Consider the following 24,966-nt stretch of genomic DNA (forward strand, 5'->3'; position numbering starts at 1 on the left):
AGCTACTTTCATAGTTGGATGTGGGATTTAGACTTGTGAGGGAGGTAATGCATCAAATGTCGCTCCACATTGCAGAAAGCCACATGCTGTGAGAAGGAGAAGCTGCCTGATGTCTTGCCATAATAACCATGACATATTAAACTGAACAAATTATGGCAATTCAATAGCTAAATTGATTCATTTCTCAACTGGCAAATATCTCTATGACACTATACTTGGCATGGATAGAGTTGCTTAAATCACTAAATATAACAGTGCCAGTTGCAGGTTAAGTAAAACATGCAGGTCCAGCGTCAGTTGTTTTACCAAATTCAAACTGACAACATGGAGTCAATAATGTGAGAAGCTGCAGGCACGTTTGTCGTGTTGACAGGGCTGATCGCAGCTTCAATCCAGCCACCTCTTGCCACGCAGGAGACAAATGTTCCCCAGGAGATAAAGGAAATGGAAACATATTTGGTGCTTCTAAATAAGGAGGCGGAGAGGAGACGACAGTGTGGCGGACACAATATCTGGACCCGGGGGAGAGGACTGAGAGAATGGGAGAACAAACGCTCCCTAGATTAAATGAACAAGTCATGATCGGCAGATTGTTTAATGCTGCTCGTGAGGGAACAGAGAAGACGTGAGGGGAAGAAAGAGGTGACAGGCGGGCAGAAAGGTTTCACTTCCTTACGTTTTGTTCATTTAAACGCAGACCTCCGTCGTTCATGTGCAAACTGAGCAGATATTCGCACATATATTGTGTGATTGTGGACATTAACAGTTACTCCCTTTGCTCTCCTTAACACCAACCACCCACTCTCCCTCCCCATCTACCTTCCTCCCTCACCTCCCCTCTGCCTGCCTCTCTCCTCCCTCTCTCTCTCTGTTTACCTCCTGTTCTTCCATCTGCCCATCATGATTTCTAGCTTCCATCCCTCTGAAATTTCTCTCTCAATCTCATTCGCACTCCATCACCCCCCACTACGCGTTCCCACATCTCTGTCTTTTTCCATCTCTGCCTTGCTCACCATACATCTCCACACCCCCCACCTCCCACCCCTTCTCTCTCTGTGTAGTCACTGCAGCGTGTCTAATGGTTCAGCTCCTTCTCAGCAGATCCACCAAGCGGAGGCCGGGCGAGCAGCAGCCCCGACTAACGCCTCCCAACCGCTGGACTTATCAAGACTGACAGCTGGCTGGACCTAGAGCTATCACTGACACACACACTTGTACACACACAGAATTACAAAGACATACATATGCACATGTGCAAAGATACAAGCTTGTGCATAGAGAAATAAATGTACGCTTACACAAGCAGTTGCATGCAAAACAAATGCACTGACATACTGTGGTGCGGGTTCAAATATACATGATGCAAAAAAAAAAAATGCATCTGCAAGCAAGTGTGCACAGACACACAAATGCATGACAAGAAATGTGGATGTATGCACACACAAACCTGCAGATGCACACTTACACTACAGCTCTAAATGTGGCTTCAAAGAAACACGCGGTGGCCATCGTGCTAGCTGTAAACGTGCAGATGCAGGCACACACGGAGACAGTAAATTGGATTTATCGACACTGACAGTGAGCCGCAGAACAATGTGGAGGCCACTACAGAGGAGAGAGCAGATACTGGAGGAATCTAATCTGCTGGAGAAGGAGACGAGTACCGCGAGAAGAATGTAAGAAAAGGAGACGAAGGAGGAAGAGAAGAGTGGCAGGGGGTGGAATAGGTACAGTGGCACCAGCAGGACAGAAACAAAAAGGATGAATGGAGGCACAGGATGTCAGAAAAAAAGAACGAAGGTAGGGAGGAAGAATAGAGGAAAGATGAGGTAAGAGGCAGATAGGAAGTGGAAAGCGGTAAAAAGGCAAATTAGCAGGATGGCAAGGAAGTGCAGGAGGAGGATGATCAGAAAGGAGGGTGACAAGTAAAGGTCATTAATCTCACAGGATGATCTGAAGGTTAGAGATATTGCCTGATAGTTAGAAAGCGGCCACCTCCCTCAATGGAGAAAAGAAGAAATACCTTTTAAAAACATCTAATATCAACCACAGCTGAGTCTCATTTATATAAAGTGTTCTTGAATTTTTATTTCATCATAAGGACATAATTTCAAATAGAGTACATTAGGCCTGCAACTGATGGCAATTTTTATTATCGAATAATCTGCACATCATTTTCTCGATTAATCACTGGCCCACTGCTTTGTCAGACCAACAGTCCAAAACCCAAAGAGATTCAATTTACTGTCACACAACGCCAAGAGAAGCAGCAGATCGTCCCATCTGAGAAGCAGAACGTGGTGCTCCTGTGGCTTCGGGGTCGGGACGCCGACCACGAACTGCAACGTCGCCAGTTAGGGTCTGATCGGAGACCATTGCTGTGTGTCAGCCCCCCTCTCTTTCCTATCATTTCCTGCCATCTCTGCACTGTTCTCTGTAATAAAGGCCCCAAACAAAAAGTGAAGGCATCTGTGGCTCAGGAGGCAGAGTGGTCGGTGATTCGATTCCTGGAGTCCCCTGCAGTCTACATGTCGAAGTGCTGTATGGAAGCCTCTGCCACCATTGCATGAATGTGTGTTTAATGGGTGAGTGTAGAGTGCTTTGAGTGGTCGGTAAGACTAGAAAAATGCAGTCCATTTACCATTCAAGTGCATTTTTCTATTGATCGCTTAATTGACTCTGACAGCATCCGCAATAAAAGCAATAAATTGTGGCAATATTACTCAAAATAAGCAGAATTATCTACCAACAGGAAAAGTTCACTCGCCAAGATTTTAAAACAAGTACAAATATCTAGTCTCAAAGACCCACAGTTATCTTAAAGGTACTGCAGGCAGACCAAAAACAAGTACATTTGTCTGGATGAAAAGAAACTCTGACTCTGACAAAGTAGTTATGTACTTGTTAGCGTTGATAAAACAGCTTTATAGTTCTGGAGATTCTAGTTTCAAGCATTAAGTTACTCAGAACCAGAAATAAAATCTCAGTAAGAAGTTCAGATCGGTAAAAGCTTGAAATGAGTGAAATGCTCCTACATGAAAACTGGCGGGTAAGAAGATTGATCTTGTCATATTTTGCCTTGATTTAAGATATTTCATCCTTTTTTGATTTTCTTTTTGTAGTGTATCTGTCATACATAATACACTGCTCACAAAAATTAAAGGAGCACCTTAAAGAAACACATAAGATACATCAGATCAAAATATGAAGTTGGATATCTATACCAATAATGACAGGGCACTGTTTTAGGAACAAAAGGATGCCAAGTCTTTTAATTTTAAGTTTTCAGCTTACAGAGGGCGCAATTGAGTAGACACCGTAAAATCAGAGTGGAATGAAGATGTTAAGGGCTAGTCCATTTTTTCCAAAACTTAATTTTTGCCACTCAAAATGCTTTTCAGTATCTTGTGTGGCCCCCACGAGCTTGTATGCATGCTTGACAACGTCGCGGCATGCTCCTAATGAGACGACGGATGGCGTCTTGTGGCATTTCCTCCCAGATCTGTGTGAGGGCATCCCTGAGCTGTTGTACAGTCTGAGCAGCAACCTGGCGGCGCCTAATGGACCGAAACATAATGTCCCAGAGATGTCCTATTGGGTTTAAGTCAGGGGATCGTGAAGGCCATTCAATTGTTTCAATTCCTTCATCCTCCAGGTACTGCCTGCATACTCTTGCCACGTGAGGCCGGGCATTGTCGTGCATTAGGAGGAAACCAGGACCTACTGCACCAGCGTAGGGTCTGACAATGGGTTCAAGGATTTCATCTCGATACCTTATGGCAGTCAGAGCACCATTTCCTAGGCAGTAGAGGTCTGTGCGTCCCTCCATGGATATGCCTCCCCAGACCATCACTGACCCACCACCAAACCTGTCATGTTGAACGACGTTGCAGTCAGCATAGCGTTCTCCTTGTCTTCTCCAGACTCTTTCACGTCTATCACAGGTGCTCAGGGTGAACCTGCTCTCGTCTGTGAAAAGCACAGGGCGCCAGTGGCGGACTTGCCAATTCTGGTGTTCTTGAGCAAATGCCAGTCGAGCTCCACGGTGCTGGGCAGTGAGCACAGGGCCCACTACAGGACGTCGGGCCCTCAGGCCACCTTCATGAAGTCTGCTCCTGATTGTTTGGGTAGAGACATTCACACCAGTGGCCCTCTGGAGGTCATTCTGTAGGGCACGAGCAGTGCTCAGCCTGTTCCGCCTTGCACAAAGGAGCAGGTATCGGTCCTGCTGAGGGGTTGAGGACCTTCTACGGCCCTGTCCAGCTCTCCGAGAATAACCACCAGTCTCCTGAAATCTCCTCCATGTTCTGGAGATTGTGCTGGGAGACGCATTAAACCTTCTTGCTGCAGCACGGGTGGATGTGCCATCCTGGAGAAGTTGGACAACCTGTGCAACTTCTGTAGGGTTAAGGAATCGCCTCATACTGCCAGTAGGGATATTTACGCAAGCCAAAATCAGCACGAGTGGAAAACCAGCCGAAAAAGATGAAGAGGGAGAAACTTGAAATGACCTCCACATGTAAAACAAGTCCTGTTTTGAGGGTTTTCTAATTGTTGCCACTGAAGTGCACCTGTTGTTTATTCCATGAACACCAATACAGCTGAAATTGATTAACGAGGCCCTCAGCTGCTTAACCAACCAGAAAATTATCAGACAGGTTTAATTCAATTCATGCCAGGGCCAATGAAAAAGGTGTTCCTTTAATTTTTGTGAGCAGTGTATATATAATATATACAAGTGACTTTTAAAGCCTCTTTTCAAAGAGTAGTAATTTACTGTAAAAAAAAAAAAAAAAAAAACATGTACTAGAGCAGACATGGTTCAGTTTAAATGAAGCCTACAAACTCTCATGTAAACAGCAGGTAAAAAGTGAAAGTGAAAATGTGTGACGAGAGATGGTATTTCCGCATCCTGGCAAGGTTTTTTTTTTTTGGAATTTGCCTCCCCGGGTTTTGTTGTTCTTTAGAATTAGACAGTAGCTTCTTTTTATCAATCAGTCTCACCAACACTCAGCAACCACTCTGTGATTTAAAAAAAAAAAATCCCTCATTAAAGAAGCAGAAATATCAATTTCTCTGCCAATAATCAATAATTAATAGTCCTCCTGTCACACATACTGTACACGCACAAACAAAAATAAACACCAGTCACACACAAACAAGCCTTCATACTGTAAGTACACACATGCACAGAGTCATCCCCCCTTATTTATCTTGGCACAGCTATCTCTGCAAAACCTTAACACAGTGCAGAGCCAAGCTGAAGCACAGCTGCTACGATCACATGGACTCACGCATTTTTAAACACATAGACACTGGCACACATTCACACACACACACTACACACAGGAAGCACTTGATATGGGGCCAAAAACGCATCACAAACCTTGCATCACCTTCCTCTCTGTCTGTCCGCCGTTCCACTTTGTTCCAAAAGCCGGGTGGAGGGGGTGGGGCATGCAGCAGATAATGGGCCAATTGTAAGCGATTAAAGCTTGTGCCAGCCAATCAGCACAGCCGGGCACTGGACAGCGGCCAATGGCAATATGTTCACCGCGGCTGGGGGGAGGGTGCGTTCATGCAGGAAAAGAAATGTGGCCATGGGAGGGCTGTGCGGGGATTCACTGGCTGTAGGGACTATAACCTGTACTTTATATATGTAAAAAGACTAGAAATTCAACAATATGTGTCCTAATTGGATATTTTTTTTATTATAGATTTACATTGTATTTATTCATTATTTCATTATTTGGGGAATTTGGAAAAAGTGCTATTCCTACTATAGGATTTACACTTTATTTCAAGCAATGTTTTGAGCTGCACCCCAGATTTGATTCTAAATTAAGGTTCCTTAAAACTAATGATTAATTTCCTCAATTCCTAATGTAAGACTTTTCCCACTCAGATGTTATGACATGTTGAAAATATCTAATAGCTTTTGTTGCTGTTAATTTGTAAATAAGAACTGCTTGCATCTCAAAAATGAGCCGTTCTCTTTCCTCTTATATTTCCTCCTTCCTTTAAAAAAAATAAATCTGTGGTCTATATCAAGACTGCTACTAACAGTTATTTTTTATTATCAATTGATATTTGATTAGTCAATTCATTTATCTAAAAATGTTTTTATTTTGATGTATTCTTTGTTAATCAGTGACTTTAACTTTAAGTCTTCAGTAATATTATTGTTATTATTACTGAGCAAAATTGTTGTTGATTCATTTTCTTTCACTCGACCAAGAAGCTGATCACTTCACCATCCCACTACCTGCCCGTGTCATCTATTCTGTCTGATATTGGCAACTGAAATCTCAGTCTTCAAACCTACAGATGTGCTCTCATCTTGGAATGAAGTTCTATGTAAATGTAGTGAGTGATCGATAAAGCTCAAACTCACCTCTGCTTGAGGTGGATGCTCAAATTCAGCAGACCTAAGGAAAACAAGAACACATGATTAATGATGCTGACTGATTGATTTGTTCATTAATTACTTCAGTGTTTGATTTTATTACAGAAACATGTTACAGCTACAGTACTTTTATGGATAGAAATGAGTGTGCAGGTAAAACTGCCAAATGTCTCTCATCTTATAAACCAGTGTGGACGAGAGGTCCTTGAAGAGGCCAGAAACAGATGAAATTTGAACTTCCATTTCAGAACCATTTCTAGGAATTGAGTCCTGGTGCTCGTGCTTGTGAAGTCTGCTCGTTAAGAGCCTGTGATGTGAAGGAGAGCCGCAAAACAGTGATTTAATGCATCTTGTGGTGATATTATTTTGACAGTAGCAACATATAACATGCTGCATTTCACCTTGGATCAACAAAAACTTTCATTGTGAAACCACTTTAAAAAAAAAGAGTTGCATCTGAAAAAAATCTAACAAGCACCCCCCACACAGTCAGTACTGACACCGTCTCACCAGATGGCGGTAGTGAGCACCAAGGCCATTCTGAGCTGGTAGAAAAAAACACAAACAACCACAAGAAAACCACAAAACCAAGATGGCGGTGCAAGAGACAGCATCTCAACTGTCCATGGCTCTCAAAGTCCAAGAATATCCCACCCTGAAGGTAAACAAAAACTGAAACTGGCACACATTAATTGTCTGACAATTCTGACGTGTCCAAAATACACAATGTGTTTGACGCTTTTTGGAAAATGGTGATTATAAGTTCATTTGATAGCGAGACCAGCGCACTTGACAGGGAGGGTAACGTTAGCTGGGCTAGCTTAGCCAGGTAGCAGCGTCCACTAACTACCTGTGTTCGAGCAGCAATAGCAAAGACAAGGTAGTTCGATAAATAGTAATAGGTAGTGGCTAGTTGGTCGGCTGTATACTGCTTTAACAAGGTCTTGTTATTGACGCCTAGTCTGTCGAGGGCCTTAGAGCTGCTAGCTTAAGTTGCTGTTGTTGTTTTTTTCTATAAAGTGATCCTTTGGCATTACTTATGACATGGTAGTGTACGCTACGTCCGTAGGCTAGCTAGCGTGTCGTTAATGTAAGATTCGGTGGCATACATTCACTGTGCGTGTGTGTACACGTTAAGTAGTTTAACTGTCACGCTTACCTGGGCATTTAACCGTTTGACAGTAGAATTCGGTTAAATTGTGACATAAACGTTTTAATAAACATCATCGCTGACAGAACGTGTAGCTAGTAACGTGGTTGCTCATCCCTTCAACAACCAAGCACGGCGTCAGAGAAATGGCTGGCAGGCATGATTGGCCTGCTAGCTAGTTTGCTGTGGCAAAGTCAGTATTAGCCATCTTTGTCGGCGCAAAAGATGAGCAGCCTACCAGATACGTAACGTCGAGCATGCAAATTGTAGCTGGCTGGAAGATGGCTCGGTTGAAATTACAGGGGGAGAGCCCGTAGCGCTACGCTGTCAGACAGACAATCAGTCCTGCGAGTTAGCGCAGTGTCATCAGATTGCTGCTGCTGCCTCTCTGCACTTCAAAATGGCCAGCGAGAGAAATCACAGCCTGCCGCCGCACACACGTACAGTCCCTCCATTCCACACAACGTTACTGCGACACCACTGCTAAAAGACGAGCTGAAACAAGTCCGGGCTGCTTCCTGTGTTCAGCCGTCTCACACAGCAAGGAGGCGTCGTCATATAAAGCACGCTTGTGAGCAGCAATGCACTGACAGCTTTTGCGTGGTAAGTAATGGTATGATGTTGCCATGATGGATATAACGTGGCATTTTGTGTTGCTGGCGATGTTAAGATCTCTCTGTCTTCAGAAAGCATGGCTGTGGTTTGGGGGTATGTATGTCTTTGCTTGGATGCTGCAGTAGGGATGGTGGGCACCATTTTAAGACAGGGCTGATGGTTATAATTGGCTTCAAATGGGGGTCTACAGCTGGGGGAGAGCAGAGTTGATTACATTTTGAGCTATATTGAGAAGAATTATAATGTCACTATGTTTCCTGACACAGGCATGAGGAATACTAACACAGTGCAGTCTGTGTTGAATATTATGTCCTTGGGGATGTGTTTGGACATTTTCACAGTCAGATCAGTGTAGGGGTTGCCACAAGCATTCTTAAAAGCATTGGTAACCCTAACATATATATTTCCTCTGTGGGTAAATGGTTAGGCTTTGCTAACCATGACCAAAATCTCCTGTTGGCCAGTGGTTTGTTAGTTATAAATCTGAAACAGGCCTATTAGAGTCAAATGACTCTGTAATGCTGCATATTTTCAGATAATGTTTCTATATTCAAGGTAAGTCAAAAATATCATTCAAAATTGCTAATATTACCTAAATCATTTTAATGATTATAGTTATTGTAATAATCATTAATGAGTAATGTAAACCGTTGGAGTGGGCTTGTAGATGTCTCTTTTAATGAGCCACCCCCCAACAAATCATGAAAGACAACCACATCGTAGCAGCTGTCTGAAATGTGTTCATGACTGAATTCCTTGTCAGCTGTCAAGGAAATCATGGTTGTATGAAAAGGAGTAATACCATGCTTATGATCTAGTAGCCAGTCATGTTCAAAAGGAGAATATTTCTTCTTTGCTTTGATTATTGCATTTGAATGAAAAAAAGGGAGCAACTTGCAATTCAATTTTTACTGTCTGAACTATGTTCACCTCTTTTTAGGACTGTATTCAGCCTATATCTTCTGTTAAAACTATCTAGTAAAGGCAACATCCAAAGTAATACAATAAAGTAAAATAAATAATTAAGTACATTATCTGGAAATTTATTGGAGAAACTTTAGAAATAAAATATGCTGATTTAGTTTATCTGGTAAATTAGATACCTGGGAAGTTACGGTACTTCATCACTTTCTGCTCATTGATTTGCATCATTTCTTTCCATCTTTAGCCTTTTACAAACATAAATGTTTAAATTATAGCTACTTAAGTAGAGAGTATATCAAAATCTCTTCCAATTGACATAATTTCAACTTAATATTTATAGCTTTACACTGCCCAGTCTTGTTTGCATAAAGTGGGAATTATATTGTTTGATTAATTGATTTTTCTACATCTTCCTGTAATCATCACCATTTACTGTATCTGGCAACTGACGCCTTCAGTTTATGACCGCTAATTAATTTGTTGATCTTTGTCCAAGTTGCTATAGATCAACCACTGATCAGTAAAATGTGTCAGCGGCAAACCGTGACCATGATGTAGCCCCCAGGAATGAAAAAAAATATGCTGCAGGCTGACGTAAATGCCTTTTCCATCGTCTCCCTCTCATACAGTGGCCGTACTCATTCCTGAGCAGAATAAGGCCCCTGTTTCTGTCAGCAGGACACTAATGAATATTTACTAGCACATACAAAACTGTTCTGTCGTACAATTTAAATGTCTGAATCACAGGGTCTCACTCTGGGATTTAATTTGGCAAAACTGGAGCTGCATTTTAATAATAACAATAATATTAAATCCAGTAGAGTAACAGTATTTTTGACTCTGATATGTTTTGTGGCAGGCTTGCATCATTTCTCTCTCCAATGTTAGTGATCTGTGAAACTAACTGCTCTCTAACTTAAAAGAAAATGATCCTTGATGGATCAAAGCTTTCCTCTTGTTTTTACTGAAATATTAAAGAGAAGCAATTACAACTGCCAAACTGGTGCACAGGTATCCACAAAGCCATCTTGTATTGTAGTACAAGAGTGAAAAGCACTGTACTGTTCAGTTTGATTTCAGATAATGGTCTTTAGTTCTTGCTGAATACAGATCTTCTGTCATACAGATGCTATAGATTCAGGATGCTCTGTGATAAGGATGCAGTTTATGAATATTCATTTATGTGTATTCATCATACTTTATGTGCCACAACCACTGAAGTATATAAACTCCAGCTATATGATAGCCTTTTGAATCTGTTGTAATGGATTACTGTTCTAAAAAGAATAAGCATAGATTGTTGAATTTTTAGTAGACGTCACAGTCAAATCTTGTCAGATTTGTTTCTTTTACCAAACTGAACAGCACAGATCACATGGGGAAAGGTGACCATTTTTGGCTCAAATTAGTGAGACATTGGAGAAGCTTCTTTAAAATATCCTGTAGTTTTGGTCAGAAACTATTAACGGCTGTGTAAAAAAACAAATTCTTAAGATTTGAAGTCACTTAAATGCCCAACAATGAATCAATAAACCAGAAGCCTTTTTAAGATATATTTGAAAGTATTGGAACAACTTTAAACAAGAATTTATGATTCTGATTCAAGTTACATACATACAATACAAATTCCAGATGCTGTCGACATTCTCTCCAACAGAATGCTGTGTGGAATTAAACGTAGCTATCATCAAATATTGGTGTAAATAGCAGTAGCAAGAAAGACAGCATTGTTGCAGTCTGAAACAGCGGGCACCAGTCATCTGCCTCTCCCGTTTAATTTGTTCCTGTTGCAGGGGACAAAGATATTATTTTATGTATTGGAGAGGGATTTTTGTCATTGTAATGAATAGAAATTTATCAGTGTTTGGGTGAACTGCTCATTCCTAATTTGCATGTGATTGATTGTGTTTGCTCCAGAAAGAACAGGATATGTTTGCAAACAACTTTGTTATCTGTAAAGTCACCCAAACACTCAACACTTTGTATAATATTCATTATAAATCAGCTATCTGAACAACTTTCTACCTTTTGCAAAAAACAACCCTTTATTAGGTAGAGGTAATTTCCATGTGTGTTGTTGATCTGTTTGCTAATGGCGCTTTGTCACATGGTACAGAGCTGCACACTTGCTCTTTGCCGCGGCTAAACCTGAATGCCTGATCCACTGAGATAAGTGTCCCGTGGCATTGTCGTCGCAGGTCCCCTACGAGACTCTGAACAAACGTTTCAGGGCGGCTCAGAAGAACATTGACCGGGAGACAAGTCACGTGACGATGGTTGTTGCAGAGCTGGAGAAGACGCTGAGCAGCTTCCCAGTGGTCGACTCTGTGGTGTCACTGCTGGATGGTGTGGTGGAGAAGCTCAGCGCCCTGAAGAGGAAGGTGAGGGATACAAATGTACACATACACACATGCAACAGACTGGCTAAGGCCCTCCACTATGGTAAGTTTTGTACAAGGATTGGAAAGCAGAAAAAAAGTTAAACTCCTTGCCATGAGCATTGTTTTTAGACATATGAAATATAAAGAAACCCCAGTACACTTACATTTCTTCCTCATATTTCTCTATTAGTTTAATTATGGTTAACAAACAAGAAAATGGTTCATTTCCACCATTTTCTGTTCCGTTTGGTTGGATGATCAGTACTGTTGACTAACACAGCCACTTACCCTCTGTGCATAATCACACTTATTTTGCCATTAGAGGTGTTGAAGTTATCATATCTGCCATTTCTGTTTTCAGAGGACTCCTCTTGTACAAAATAGTGATTGCACAGGTAATCAGATGCAACATGAAGTTGGCTTAACGTAGCTGTCAAGTGCAACTATGCCAGCTATGTTTGTGGAAGGTCTATTATAACAATCATGTCTGTGTTTGTCAGCTCTTTTTGTCTGTCGATGCTACGTTTAAAGGCCAGTTACTTCAGTTGGAACCACTTTGGAGGTCATTTTTAAATCTGTCCTTGGTTGGAGGGAAATACAAAAAAAAAATAAAAAATTCAATATAAAATCTGTGCTCAGTAGTGTGCATAAGACTAAGAAATCTTCATCTTACAAGGCAACTCAATTAGAGGCTGTGATTAAGACAGGCGCACCTTTTCTTTGAGAAGAGATAAAATGCTATAAAGTCAGGAAAGCTCAACACTCACCCAGCTCTTCATAGTTAAGAATCCAGTCACTGGTATTGGCACTGGTACTTACTTCGTACCACCAGCAGTATCTCATCTACAAAAGAGCTCCCTTCAGGAAGAGGCCACATCACTCGCCCCACAAAAGCACCTTATTGTGGCTGTGGTTTCTCTATAATGGCATAACTGTGGCCAGTGGATTGTGTTTGTCAGTTGTGGAATGCTGCCTGGCTGGTTCTTCTATCAAGCCTTTCTGAAACAGCAGAAAGCAAGTGATCAAAACACACTTCTGCAGTTCTTTTGTCCTCTGTGCCAACACACTGTCCAGCAGGAACTTTGTGACATATAAACCCTGCATTCATTGGGTTGAAGGCTAGGTCATACTAGACACAACACCCCCCAATTTATGTTGAGCCAAAACTGATCCGACAGGTGAGAGAAAAGCAGTCTAAAAGTCAAGATTTAAATCTGAAAGTGAGAGTTTAGTTTTAAGCCCTGAAAAAGGTGAATTAACCAGAGTTCATGTTGAAATAGATCTAAAATGGCAGTGCGCATGGAACAGTGCACATAGGAATGCAATTATGTACTGTATGATATAAGACTCTACATTACTGTTTCCTTACTTCTCTGTAACTCCAGGAAACGTTTTAACATGCATGCATGCAACAATGGGGATACATTTTAAAATGTGCATGATCCCTTTCATGCTTATGGCACCCAACTTTCCTCCGTCACATAACAGTTTGTCCACAGAACAGGAAGCAGCTGCTCAGTCTGGCCTGCCCTCAGCAATGGTCACGGTTTGAAAAGTCTTGTGGTCTGGCTTCAGTCAGGCTCAGATTCTGAAAATTTGAGCTCCGTCTTTTAGGAAAACCAGCAATGCCAATCGTTTTGATGCACTGAGGTTTCAAGTACGGATATTGAATGCCCGTCAACTTGAACTTGTGTTTCTGTTTTACATGATGCATATTCAGCTTTTTGCAAACATCATGATGTGTGCATGACCTGTAGGCTGCCGAGTCCATCCAAGCAGAAGACGAGAGCGCCAAGCTGTGCAAGCGCCGCATCGAGCACTTAAAGGAGCACAGCAGCGACCAGCCGGCCTCAGTCAACCTGTGGAAGAAGAAACGCATGGACCGCATGATGGTGGAGCATCTGCTGCGCTGCGGCTACTACAACACAGCTGTTAAACTGGCCAGACAGAGCGGTATAGAGGTAAGTGACTGCGTGTGAATGATTGGTTTGGTCTCAAGGTCATTGAGAACATTTGGGACAAGACTTAAAATACAAACTGTTTATCGTCATCATCTTTTTTTTTTGCTTAAATTTTGTTGTTTTTGCAATGCATGTCTTTTCTATTAATGCATCCACTCTCCTGTACTTAAGGATCTGGTCAACATCGAGATGTTCCTCACAGCTAAGGAGGTGGAGGAGTCTCTGGAGAGGCAGGAGACGGCCACTTGCCTAGCCTGGTGCCATGACAATAAATCCCGGCTCCGCAAGATGAAGGTAGTTGATTTACACGTGTCAGATTCCACCTCATGATTCCAGGAAGTTTAAGTAAAAGCCTGGAAAACACTTAAAAGCCGTGCCCATGAAAAAAAAACATGTAATTCATAGGTTTAAGTCAAGCAGAAGTGTACAGAAAAAAGCTTATTGACTCTGCATGTTGCATATTGTCCAAATAAGAATCTGCAGGGTAGGGTGTGTACAGAGTACCAGACCTGTTAAGATTTAATTACTCTTTCTAGGTGTTTTACCCCACTGGCAGTCCAAGTTAAATTGTTAATCCTAACATGATCCTGTTAAACCAGAAAGTTCTCGGTCGAGCGCAGACTTCTGCCAAGACATGATGATCTTCCTAGTTACTTTGAGAGTCAACCTCGCGCTGCACACATGGCTGAATAGTCATGCTTAGACAAAGTTTGGGATGCTGGCACGATGGAAAGTGTCTTTTGATTTTCATTCTCATAAGAGTAATTGTGAAATTTGGTTTGGTTTAGCTCCAGCTCAATGCCACATGCAGGTAAATTTAGGTTCCAACTTTTGTTGTTGTTTCTTTTTTTTTAATCAAAAAAGCTCTCCCACACAGTGGTAGGATGTGCGTTTTGTTTTCTGCTCCAGAAATTCATTGAGATTACAAAATATTGAAAGGCATCTTTAGAATCTACCAGCAGTGCAGGAGCCATATTGAAGAGATCGGTTTTGTCGCCTGCTCTGAAGAAGCATGAAGGGCAAAATAGAAACAATGAAGATTTTGCAGCACTTGTGGTTTAAACTTTCTGACGTCTTCTGTGTGTTTCTTTGGCAGAGTTGTCTTGAGTTCAGTCTGAGAATCCAGGAGTTCATTGAGCTCATTAGACAAAACAAACGCATGGATGCAGTCAGGTACTGGACACAGAACCACAGCACACACACACACACACACACACACACACACACACACACACACTTATAAACATATGTCATGTGGGTGTTACAACACTAACTGTTCAAGCTTAAATCCCTTACACTATCTTCAACTTTTCCTGATTTGAACTCATGCGAAAGCCACCTAAACAAACACATCACCCACTGATCTTGTTCGTGTCTGTCTCTGTGTGTGTCAGACATGCAAGGAAGCACTTCAGCCAAGCAGAAGGTGGACAGTTGGATGAGGTTCGGCAGGTCATGGGCATGCTGGCCTTCCCATCAGATACACATATCTCTCCATACAAGGTAAAAACCTCCAAGGCTAATTATGTTCATGTAAGAATTTTTATTTGGTCACACCCATTTCACAGACATTCAGCCAAGTAATTATGGTATATTCATCTGGGTTTCCACCATTTTCAATGTAATTCACAGAAAACCGTTAAATGTTAATGTCATCAATGACAGAGATGACCCAACTTACATCCCAGTGGATACACAGGATTAACAGCATGATTGTGCAGCCTGTGGATAAATCATAAGCATAGCAAGTACTTATTCACCGGCATCAACTTTTATCATTAAGAATACACCACTGAAATAATTTAAAGTGTACAACTATGTAGAGATCAAGCAGAGGAGTGCTATAGCAACAGACTGGCCACTAGAGGGCGACTGTTGTCTGCTTAAAAAAAAAGAAATGAAAGAAACTCGTCTTTGGGTAGCAGCTTTCAGTAGCAGTGTTGTCATTTTTCTACTTTCACTTCCACTTAAAAATCCTCTAAGAGACAAATACAAGGTTTTATCTCCAAAAACTGTTTCTACAAGCAAAGGAGATCAATGTTTGCCAGCTTTTTGTTCCATTGTGACAGAAGCAGATCTGAGTATCTGTCCTCTGCAAAAATTTTCATATAGCTGCACATTTATACCTTAATTGTCATCACAAGTTTTTTTTTATACAATATTGAAATCAAGATCAGTTATCAATCCATCTTTGGAAACAAATATAGAAAACTGCCCTCACATGACATCAGTGTAAAAACTTAAAGCTACATGTTAATCAAATCAGGCTTGATAATAATGTTGCTACTGTATCTTACAGCTGTATCAAAACAATTTAACTGCAGCTGTAACTTAATTTAGACAAAGCATTTACATTGTACTTGTTAAGTGTCTGTAGTGAAAGCACTCTAGCCTGCAGACTTTGCTTTGTTTGGGAAGCAGAAGGCCATTAATCAGCTAGCTCAAAAGAAAGAAACCAACAACACAAGCCTGTACTAGTCATGTTTACTGAAAGTGTCTGAAATCATACACTACCCGATGCTGTTTTCTTGTTTCTAGACAATTGAGGGGCAAGAGTATGATATTTGTCACACTTAGCTCCTGGGATTGGAGCGTCCAGGCTACAGTACATTTATTACATCACTAATGTTGTGTTTGGTGTGTGCTGCAGATGTCAGATGATGTAGGTTTGTGTCAGGGCTGGTGTGTGTTACAGTTTACACCAACCCAGTGAATGCAGTGCAGTCAAAAATGTTTAGGGCAAAGTTTGTATAGGAATAAATATAGCACCTTGGAGGAGAGTTGTGCAACACCAGTCTGGACCTTGTATGTACATTCTCAGAAGGAGAAGCGACTGAGTCTGCAGCCTGACTTTAAACGGCTGTTATCTTCTGTCTCTTTTTCTTTCTGTTCCATCAGGATCTTTTGGATCCAGCCCGCTGGAAGATGCTGATCCAGCAGTTCCGATATGACAACTACAGACTGCACCAGCTGGGAAACAACTCTGTCTTCACTATCACCCTACAGGCTGGTCTGTCTGCCATCAAGACACCGTATCCTACCTTACTTTATTTCCAATAATAAACTGCGTCAGCCCTTTGGATTTAATCTCCTCAGCCAAACAAAATGACAGGCAATAAAAACAAAGTTAAGGGAGTGTATCTTATGTGTACGTGGGTTCGTTAGTTCAGTGTGTAAAATGGGGTATTGATCACTGCAGTGCTACCTAACAGTACGCTTTAAGAGTTGATTACCCTGTCTGCATATTTTGTCTGATGTGAGGCCCATGATAACGTCATGCATTGAGTAATTTTGGTCCTTGACCACCATGCCCATTCCAGTCAGTGCTACAAGGAAGATGGTACCTCGAAGAACCCAGACTGCCCTGTGTGCAGTAAATCTCTCAACAAGTTGGCTCAACCACTACCCATGGCCCACTGTGCTAACTCCAGACTAGTCTGTAAGATCTCTGGGGAGGTCATGAATGAAAACAACCCTCCAATGATGCTTCCTAATGGCTACGTCTACGGCTACAATGTGAGTACGGGCCGAAGCTAAACTACTGCCAAGAGCACAGGGTCTAATGCACTTTAAAAGGCAGTATGGAAGGGAGAAAAAGACGGAGCTGTAATGTTTGTTTTTCTTTCTAATTTATTATCCTCTGCTCGTTTTCTCTTCCAGTCGCTTCTGTCCATCCGCCAAGATGACAAAGTGGTTTGTCCCAGAACCAAAGAAGTCTTCAACTTCTCTCAGGCTGAGAAGGTCTATATCATGTGATCACTCAGGTTGACCCGTCTGAGAATTAACATGATAGTGTAAGGCCCGTCATTCATCACCTGTGACCTGGCCTACTCGGAGAGCCACCCGTGGAGCTGTGATCCAGTACCCCCACCGCCCCCGAGACACACCCGATATTTCCCACAACACCCCAGCCCCCCGCCCCATTCATGATCAGCTCAAGATTGCCAGTTCCCTTCCCCCTCCCATTCTATCACACAGAAACTGGACTCCTTTCAGACTGTTTTAGATGTGGCTAGATAACAAGAAGTTGTGTGATCTGATCCATTCAAGCACATGGACTATCAACATTGTCATTATTTTACAGGCCCTCACTCTGATGGTTAGAGACTACAGGAAGGGACTGAGGGGGGTGAAAAACTGCTAGGTAGATACTTGATTTTACTACAACAAATAAAAACTTGTTGAGGTTACTTTGACTTTTTCCTTTTACTGGTGGTGTTCCTTTGTTACTTCAACATATGGCAAGACTGTGTTGACTTACACCATTAACCAGATTAACACATGAGATTTGGGCTTTTTTTCCGAAATAAACATGGCTGGCCTCCTGGTCATATGGTAGCATCTCATTCTGTGATGCATGCTGTTGACATCCTTTGTCTTCTAGCCATCTGCTGGATAGCTGGGGGTGGGGAGGGTTAAACTGCCTACCTTTCTGCATTTCATCCCCCCTTAGCTGTGAAACCAGAGTCTGATTTTGGCCACAGTGGGCTCCTTTACAAATGTAAATATTAGATAGGAATTGATCATCCTCATGTTTAAATTCAGTGGTTTTGGGGACAAGTAACGACAACGAAGATTAACCTTCTACAAAGATTGCTGTGTGAATTGAAGAAGTCTTGGGTGCTTTAAACCTGATAAAGCCCACAGTATCCTCAAGTTAACTGGTTTAGTACAGCTTCTCATTTCTGAAGAAGTTAGTTTCACGGACTTGGTAATATTAGTTATGGTGTATTTACTACCATAATGAAATTTACGCAATATTCAAACGAGACAACCATTTCTGATGTTTTTTGATTATTATTAAACAAACTGTCTTCCTTTTTTGTGTGTGAGGTTTGCCATTTTCAGTTCACTTCAGCCGATTTCTTTTGTCTTCTTCAGCTAAATGAGTACATTTTGCTGAACTTCTATTTAGTTGATTTAATATTGCCCATAGTAGTTTGAATTTCATAACTATTTTTCCAACAATGAAGAAGTGCTGACTTTTGTCTCAGTCTTGTACTCTGTGTTTGTTAAAGCTGCTTGCGGCACCAACACTGCAGGGTTTACGTAGAATAAAAGTACACTAACTGTTTAAACATTTCATGTAGGTCCATTTACATCCCAGCATGCATTAAGAAGCAGAATCAAAACCTCAATCAGATGGTTGGTTTTAACAGCCCTGCCTTTTCTTGCAAACCCATAAGCTCATCTGCAAACGTGAACTCGTGCTCTGTGACTGAAAACTTATTCATAAAAGACTATACTCAAATCTGGAAAGATGACTTCAGTGACCACAAATGCACAAATAACCCTTAATTTGTGGAAAAAAAATCATTCCAAACAATCCAAGAATGCAGTTTATTTTTAAACACAATCATTTCTTCCATTTGTTGTTTCTCGACAAACCAAAAGTTGCCTCATTTGTGTCCATAGCTGATGTGGAACTGTATCTGTAAAGACACAGACTGTCCTGTGTGTTTGTGTTGGTAGAATAGATGAAGGGATTGTTTCATGAGCAATATGCCTCATAAAGATTTCAGTGAACTTTGATTTTGGTGTTTCTTTCTTCGCAATGTCTGCTTTACTCTGTGGGCTCTAAACTCAGCATGACACTGAGCTCTGGTAGGTATGACGAGGTTAACGATCCAATGCAATTCTGTTGACATGGAAATGCAAGCAAGTGTTGAGTCTTTCACCTGAAACTACATCTCCATGGTCTGAGGAGGTCAGTATTCAGAGGGCGTGTTTTGGGACAGATGGTAAAACACTGTAGCTTTGGATGACTGATCTGTAACATGGAAATATATGAGCAAGATTAAAAATTAGGCTATTTTGACTAGATAAGGTCGGGCAGTTGGCTCTGTGATCTGTCATTACATTTTCCAGAACCCAAAGTTGGTAAAAGTGAACCTTGATTTTGTGATATTGCAAAGGTGCAAATTAAGGTTTGCTCCAAAGACAATGAAGGTGCCACCAGCAGGGCTTTTCTGTGTGTTCTTACATGAAAATCTATCAATTCATTCGTATTAACAATCTCAATTAGTTGTTAAAATGAACACCAGACACCAAAGCAAGCAGATGTTTTTGTTATGTTGCCTCTTCACTCACTGACATAAATTTTCAATCTACTGTAACAAACATTTATACCCAGTCCGAATAATAGCCTGTATGAAATGTGCCATTTCCCTTAATTTTGGTTGAGAATGTGGTTTTGTTTGAAAACCATGTGCCCATTCTGACTCTACTCGACAGCTAAGAGCATTTTATTTACTCGGCCTAATAGATTGAGCTTGGTATCAGGACAAATCAGAAAAATACAGTACGAGTATGACGAAAGAAAGTTACTGCTCTCGCCACTTCAAAATGTATCTTTTAGTTTCCGCTTTCACCATATGTACAAATATCAAAACTGCATTTGATCGATGCATTTTGATGCCATGAGACGCAACAAAAGGTCCCACAGAAAGGTAGCCTGAGCATCCATCTGTCCATTCTCTGTAAGCGCTTATCCTTCAGAGGGCCGGGGGGCCTGGAGCCGATCCCAACTCACATATGGCGAGGGGCGGAAAGCGCTCTGGACAGATCAATACTGCGCATCATAACACAAAACGTTTTTTTTTCCATTTCTCATCTCTAGTATTGCATTCATTCATACGTTTAAAGACGAGTAACGATTATCTTCTGTGCCACAAAAGAAACAACAGTGGACCGGAAGAGGCGTTCTCACTTTTCAAGCTCGTCTGTCGTCACAGCGCGTCCGGTATAAATACAGCTGCGTTCATCCCCCACCACCATCTTGAGATTTGCGTATTGTTGAGTTGCAGAGCCTCAGCTCACCGTTTTTCAAAAAAAAAAATGTCCGACCAGCTTTGTAAACTTTTCGTCGGTGGACTAAACGTGGACACCGACGACGATGGCCTGCGTAAGCATTTCGAGCAGTACGGCACGCTCACCGACTGCGTTGTCGTCGTGAATAAGCAGCTGCAGCGGTCCCGCTGTTTCGGCTTTGTAACCTACTCCTCAACAGAAGAGGCCGACGCAGCAATGGCGGCCAGGCCGCACACCGTCGACGGCAACGCGGTCGAGGTGAAGCGGGCCGTGGCGAGAGAAGACGCAAACAAGCCAGAGGCGCTCGCTAAAGTGAAGAAAATATTCGTCGGCGGTCTGAAAGACGACATCGAAGAGGAACATCTGACCGAATACTTCTCACAGTACGGTCAAATCGAGAAGTCCGAAGTCATCTCGGAGAAGGAGACCGGAAAGAAAAGGGGATTCGGCTTTGTTTACTTCAACGATCATGACGCAGCCGACAAGGCGGTTGTGGTGAAGTTCCACACCGTCAACGGACACAAAGTTGAGGTGAAGAAGGCCCTGACCAAGCAGGAGATGCAGGCGGCCAGCAGAACCGGTATGGCGCCGAGGGGCAGACCGGGTAGAGGCATGAGGGGAAATCAAAATGGCTACGGCAGCAGAGACTACGGCGGAAACTACAACTACGGAAATGGCGGAGGCTACAACTGTGGCGGCTACGGAGGGTATGGCGGACCGTATGGGGGTGGCTACGGAGACCAGGGAAGTGGCTATGGAGGTGGAAACGGCTACAACGAGTTTGGCAGCGGCTACGGCCAGCATTCTTCTGGTTATGGTCCCATGAAAGGACCACCCTTCCAAAGGAGCGCTGCGCCCTACACCAGAGGCGGCGGTGGTGGCGGCGGCTACCCGAGGGGGGGCTACGGTGGCGGCTACTAAAATGAGACTGCGCAATGGAAATCGACCACCCTACCCCCTGCCATAGATTACCTCCAGCCGGGATTTGGACGCTCAACTCATTCGGTAACGGGCCGTCTGCCGTGAAATCCAACAACGGCAGAGATACGGACAGAGATCCCCCCTAATCATAATGAAGACCTCAAAAACCCAAACAGGTAGGAAGGTCACTTCCCAGAAAACCTGATTATAACGAACAGCTGTTGTTGCCGTTCAACTAGGACACGTAAAAAAATGAAGAATAAAACACAGTGATCCCTTTTTATGTGCCCACACCGAGGGCGTGTAGTTGTCAGTATTTTTTTATTTGCGTTCCTCGCTTCAATTTCGATGTAGGATTGTTTTGCTGACAAGTACTGAATATCCTGATTATCCATTTCAGCCATCTAGATTTTGTTTTCTGAAGTAAATTTAGTGTGATTTCAATGTATGAGGATGAGAAAGCATGTTCTGTGGTTTTCATAGCTGTCTGATAACATCAATTTGTATAATTATTTACTTGGGTCATTCAGCCAAGGCGAAACGTGATACTGCAGGATCCAGTTTCCTTGTTTCCTTCCCAACATTGTACTTAAACTCTCCTCACGCATAGTAATAGTTTCTAAATATTGTTCATTTTTCATTACCTGTAGCAATATCTAATGTATATTGTATACTTTCATGTCTGGAGAACAAAACCTACTGTTAAACCACCTTGGTATGCTTATGTATGTTCATTTTAAATAAAACGTTATACCACTTAGCTTAGTTATTTTACTTATTTAACCAGGCTTCCTCAAGTTCATCCACAGGTTTTATAAGTGACATCATCTTGTCGATCTTTAGTTACATGGCATCTTTCCCACAGTATATGCCCTTACACTCACAGGTGGGTGAAATGGTTACAGAATGGTTGTAGTCTACCCACAGCCAATGCATGTAGGCTTTGTAGGGTTTGACCTTGTTGTTAAATGATGTGGTTTTTAGACAATGCTAATATTACATATATTTTTTTTTACATATTTGAATACATATACTTATGTGGACATGGGGGCTCTGATATTTATCTTTGATTATTCCTACATTTAGGTGTTCTTACTCGTATTCCAGTAGGCTATCCCAGCCAAAATAGCCGTAGCAGTTTGTTTTAGGCTACATCAGGACCCTGTTGATTACCTGGGGTCGATTGTGATAGGAGTCTGAAATATCTCTTTAGGATATCCACATCCAGCAAACTAGGTATGTAAATCAACCTGTCTTCACTCTGTGTTGGTCAACCATGTATAAGATTTCTTCATGAGATGGTGCACAAGTGTGCCATTACTTAATCTTAAACAACTTAACTGACACTTTATTCATAGCTCAATGCGTCTTATATAGCTAATCTTAATAAAAACTATGGGGATTACTTAATTGGGTCTTTAAGTGGGTGGAAGGGGGCCCAAATTTTTGTTCCACCATTAAAAATGAAATAATGGAACAAGTAAATTGGTGTCTCATCCAGAAAACCTTGCTCTGTCCAGTTTCTCACTCTGTTTCTCTCCCATCTCCTCCAGGTTGCTACGGTAACCTGGGTAACATCACCCTGAACATGATGGGGTGTGTGTCTTCACGCCAGCGGGGGGACCGGAGAGTGGTTGTGCCTTCTCCCCCTCAGGTGAAGTCAGTTTTCACAAAGGATTCCCCAGTGTGGTTTAAAAGCATTTGCAAGAGGTTTGATGTGAATTCGGTGGGTTATACAGGAGGGAGACTTTTGATAACACAGTGCCCCCGGTGCAATCACAAGTGCTCTTCTCCCAATGATTAGCACTGGAAGTCAGTGACCAAGGCATTATCCGCTTGTTACCCCTCATCACAAATCAGGGTGTGGACATGAGACATTTGCACACATATTTTGTGAAATATTCTACTTGCATCCTCTTGGGACCTCACATTTATACATTTATTTTCAGACCAGTGGCTCAAGTGCTGATGACCTGGGAGAAAGAGGTTGCGCTTTGGGCACAGTGGATTTCAAAGTATAATAAATATTTGTGATTATAATGTTTGTCCTGTGTTTTTAATAGCCTACATGTTTTTTTATATATGAATTTTATGAACATAAGACTGAGTTTGGCCACAATATGGTTTTATTTTTCCAATTTAGCAATATCTGAAAAACGGGTGGAGGTAAATATACCTGGGTGGGTAAATAAGTGTAAACCTATTAGGACCACTGTATGCTTCTATCGAGCATTTGTCTGCAGACTTTGAAGACAATGAACAGTGATGTAAAGTCATGCTTGTGCTAGTTCCTCAAAAGGTGCCTACCTAAACTGCGTTTCACCTCTTCAGGAGTTGCAGGGCCTGTGTGATATTTGGGTGGCAACGTTTTTGTTCACCACCAGTGGAGCTATTTTATCATTAACCTGGATGGAAAACGGAGCAAGCTTTCATCCTATTCAATTACGACATTATTGCAGTTTCGGGATCGATGTTTTAAACGTCTTTGCTGCCTGGTTCGCAACCCCTACAGATTGGCAATTGGGCAAAAGCTGCTAAATGAAGTTTGACTGATCCATTACAATACTAAACTCTTGTGTGGATCTGTTTTCAGAGATGATTTTTCCCCTTCATAACAATGTGCTTCAGCATTTTGAAGACAACATGAGGTGTCATAGAAGATCAACTAAGTAAACATGGGTTTGGTCATACAAGTTAATGCAATATGAAATTTACATTGAACAGGCTCTGGAGGCATGAATAAAGGCTGTCCTTGACCTTTTTTTTTTTTTTCAAGGTTAGAATTCAGTTTAAAATTCAGAAGCCAGTGGAAGCCCAGTAACCATGTGCTCGAGACAAATATTCAGGACTATTTAATGTTTTTTTTTTTTGTTTAATTGATTTTACGTCTTAAAATCTGCTGACCAAAATGTTGATGGGCACCTCAAATAGAGTGCACCTGTTGTTGGTGAGGTCTGTGTGTTGTAAGTCAGTGTGGGTTTTTATTTTATTAGTGAATTTAAAGTGCTGCCAATTGAGCAGCAACGATCAAAACTTTTCAATCATGCGTTCACATCAGTTTAAAAAAAAAAGTTACAGGAAGTAACCGTGATGGGAGTGTGAATTTTACTTTTGTTCTCTTCACCTTTTTTAGGATCGACGATTTCTGGCCATCCTGTAGGAAAAGGAAACCTCTGTTATGTTGGCCGTGCTTTTTATGAATCTACAATAAATCTATATGTTTTTATACACCAAGAGAATTGTTATGTTACTTTTTTTACAATGCGGATAGTTGGTTTCATCTCTCCCCTGGTGGTTAAGAATAAGGTTGTGAACTGATGCTCACACTGATCATTTTCACGCCGTTGGACAGAAAGTTTGCAGAGGTGTTGAAGCCAAAGATCTGAACATTGATGAATGTATTCGTGTTTGATTCACCCAGGTCGGAGCCACCTAAAATCCTCTGATCTGAGCACATTTTCAGTTCTTTGGACTTTTGTAGCGACTTCAAATCTTTACATTTTTGGTGCTGGTATAGGTAACAGTCTTGGCTGGGATTTGATGTTGTAACTCATCAAGGATTTCCGAAGGCCGTTCTTTGACGGATCCTCTACGTGCGTCTTCCACACAGCCCAAATAACATGGTTTCTGAATTTTGATAGGGATATCACAGGTATTGTGGCCATTTTAAAGATGCTAATCATAAAAAGTTTTCAAAGTAGTGAAATCCTGCATTGTTGACACATCAAAGAGGAGATGAGTGTAGGATCTAGAGCCAAATTTAAAACCCATGACAAGGAAAAACGGCAACCTAGTTTA

General features: G+C 41.7%; 3 protein-coding genes across 3 annotated transcripts in view; 2 read left to right on the forward strand and 1 right to left on the reverse strand.

The window, feature by feature from the left end:
* The window catches only part of LOC121611128 (C-terminal-binding protein 1), a 33,450-nt gene extending 25,839 nt beyond the window's left edge, over positions 1 to 7,611 (reverse strand). The window contains exons 1-2 of the mRNA XM_041943488.1: positions 7,566 to 7,611; positions 6,395 to 6,428 (exon numbers count right to left, since the gene is read on the reverse strand). The gene's annotated coding sequence lies outside the window, so the exon portion shown is untranslated. The remainder of the gene's footprint in view (positions 1 to 6,394; positions 6,429 to 7,565) is intronic.
* Positions 6,970 to 17,627, forward strand: maea (macrophage erythroblast attacher, E3 ubiquitin ligase). Its single transcript, XM_041943489.1, has 9 exons — positions 6,970 to 7,067; positions 11,294 to 11,476; positions 13,234 to 13,437; positions 13,609 to 13,731; positions 14,534 to 14,610; positions 14,832 to 14,940; positions 16,336 to 16,469; positions 16,758 to 16,953; positions 17,098 to 17,627. The coding sequence occupies exons 1-9, from the start codon at positions 6,999 to 7,001 to the stop codon at positions 17,191 to 17,193; spliced, it is 1,191 nt and encodes a 396-aa protein (XP_041799423.1). The 5' UTR covers positions 6,970 to 6,998; the 3' UTR covers positions 17,194 to 17,627.
* A 2,592-nt stretch (positions 17,628 to 20,219) lies between these two features.
* LOC121611467 (heterogeneous nuclear ribonucleoprotein A0-like) lies at positions 20,220 to 24,402 on the forward strand. Its single transcript, XM_041944040.1, has 3 exons — positions 20,220 to 21,344; positions 22,722 to 22,822; positions 24,302 to 24,402. The coding sequence occupies exon 1, from the start codon at positions 20,275 to 20,277 to the stop codon at positions 21,166 to 21,168; it is 894 nt and encodes a 297-aa protein (XP_041799974.1). The 5' UTR covers positions 20,220 to 20,274; the 3' UTR covers positions 21,169 to 21,344; positions 22,722 to 22,822; positions 24,302 to 24,402.
* The last annotated feature ends 564 nt before the right edge of the window (positions 24,403 to 24,966 follow it).

This window comes from Chelmon rostratus, chromosome 9 (assembly GCF_017976325.1).
Source record: "Chelmon rostratus isolate fCheRos1 chromosome 9, fCheRos1.pri, whole genome shotgun sequence".
NCBI classification, from domain to species: domain Eukaryota; kingdom Metazoa; phylum Chordata; class Actinopteri; order Chaetodontiformes; family Chaetodontidae; genus Chelmon; species Chelmon rostratus.

Excerpts from the sequence above, each read along its gene's own strand:
- LOC121611467 (XM_041944040.1), top strand. The coding sequence starts at position 20,275 with ATGTCCGACCAGCTTTGTAAACTTTTCGTCGGTGGACTAAACGTGGAC.
- maea (XM_041943489.1), top strand. The coding sequence starts at position 6,999 with ATGGCGGTGCAAGAGACAGCATCTCAACTGTCCATGGCTCTCAAAGTC. Across the intron at positions 14,611-14,831 it reads AAACGCATGGATGCAGTCAG|ACATGCAAGGAAGCACTTCA; the intron begins GTACTGGACACA and ends TGTGTGTGTCAG. Across the intron at positions 16,954-17,097 it reads GCTACGTCTACGGCTACAAT|TCGCTTCTGTCCATCCGCCA; the intron begins GTGAGTACGGGC and ends TTTCTCTTCCAG.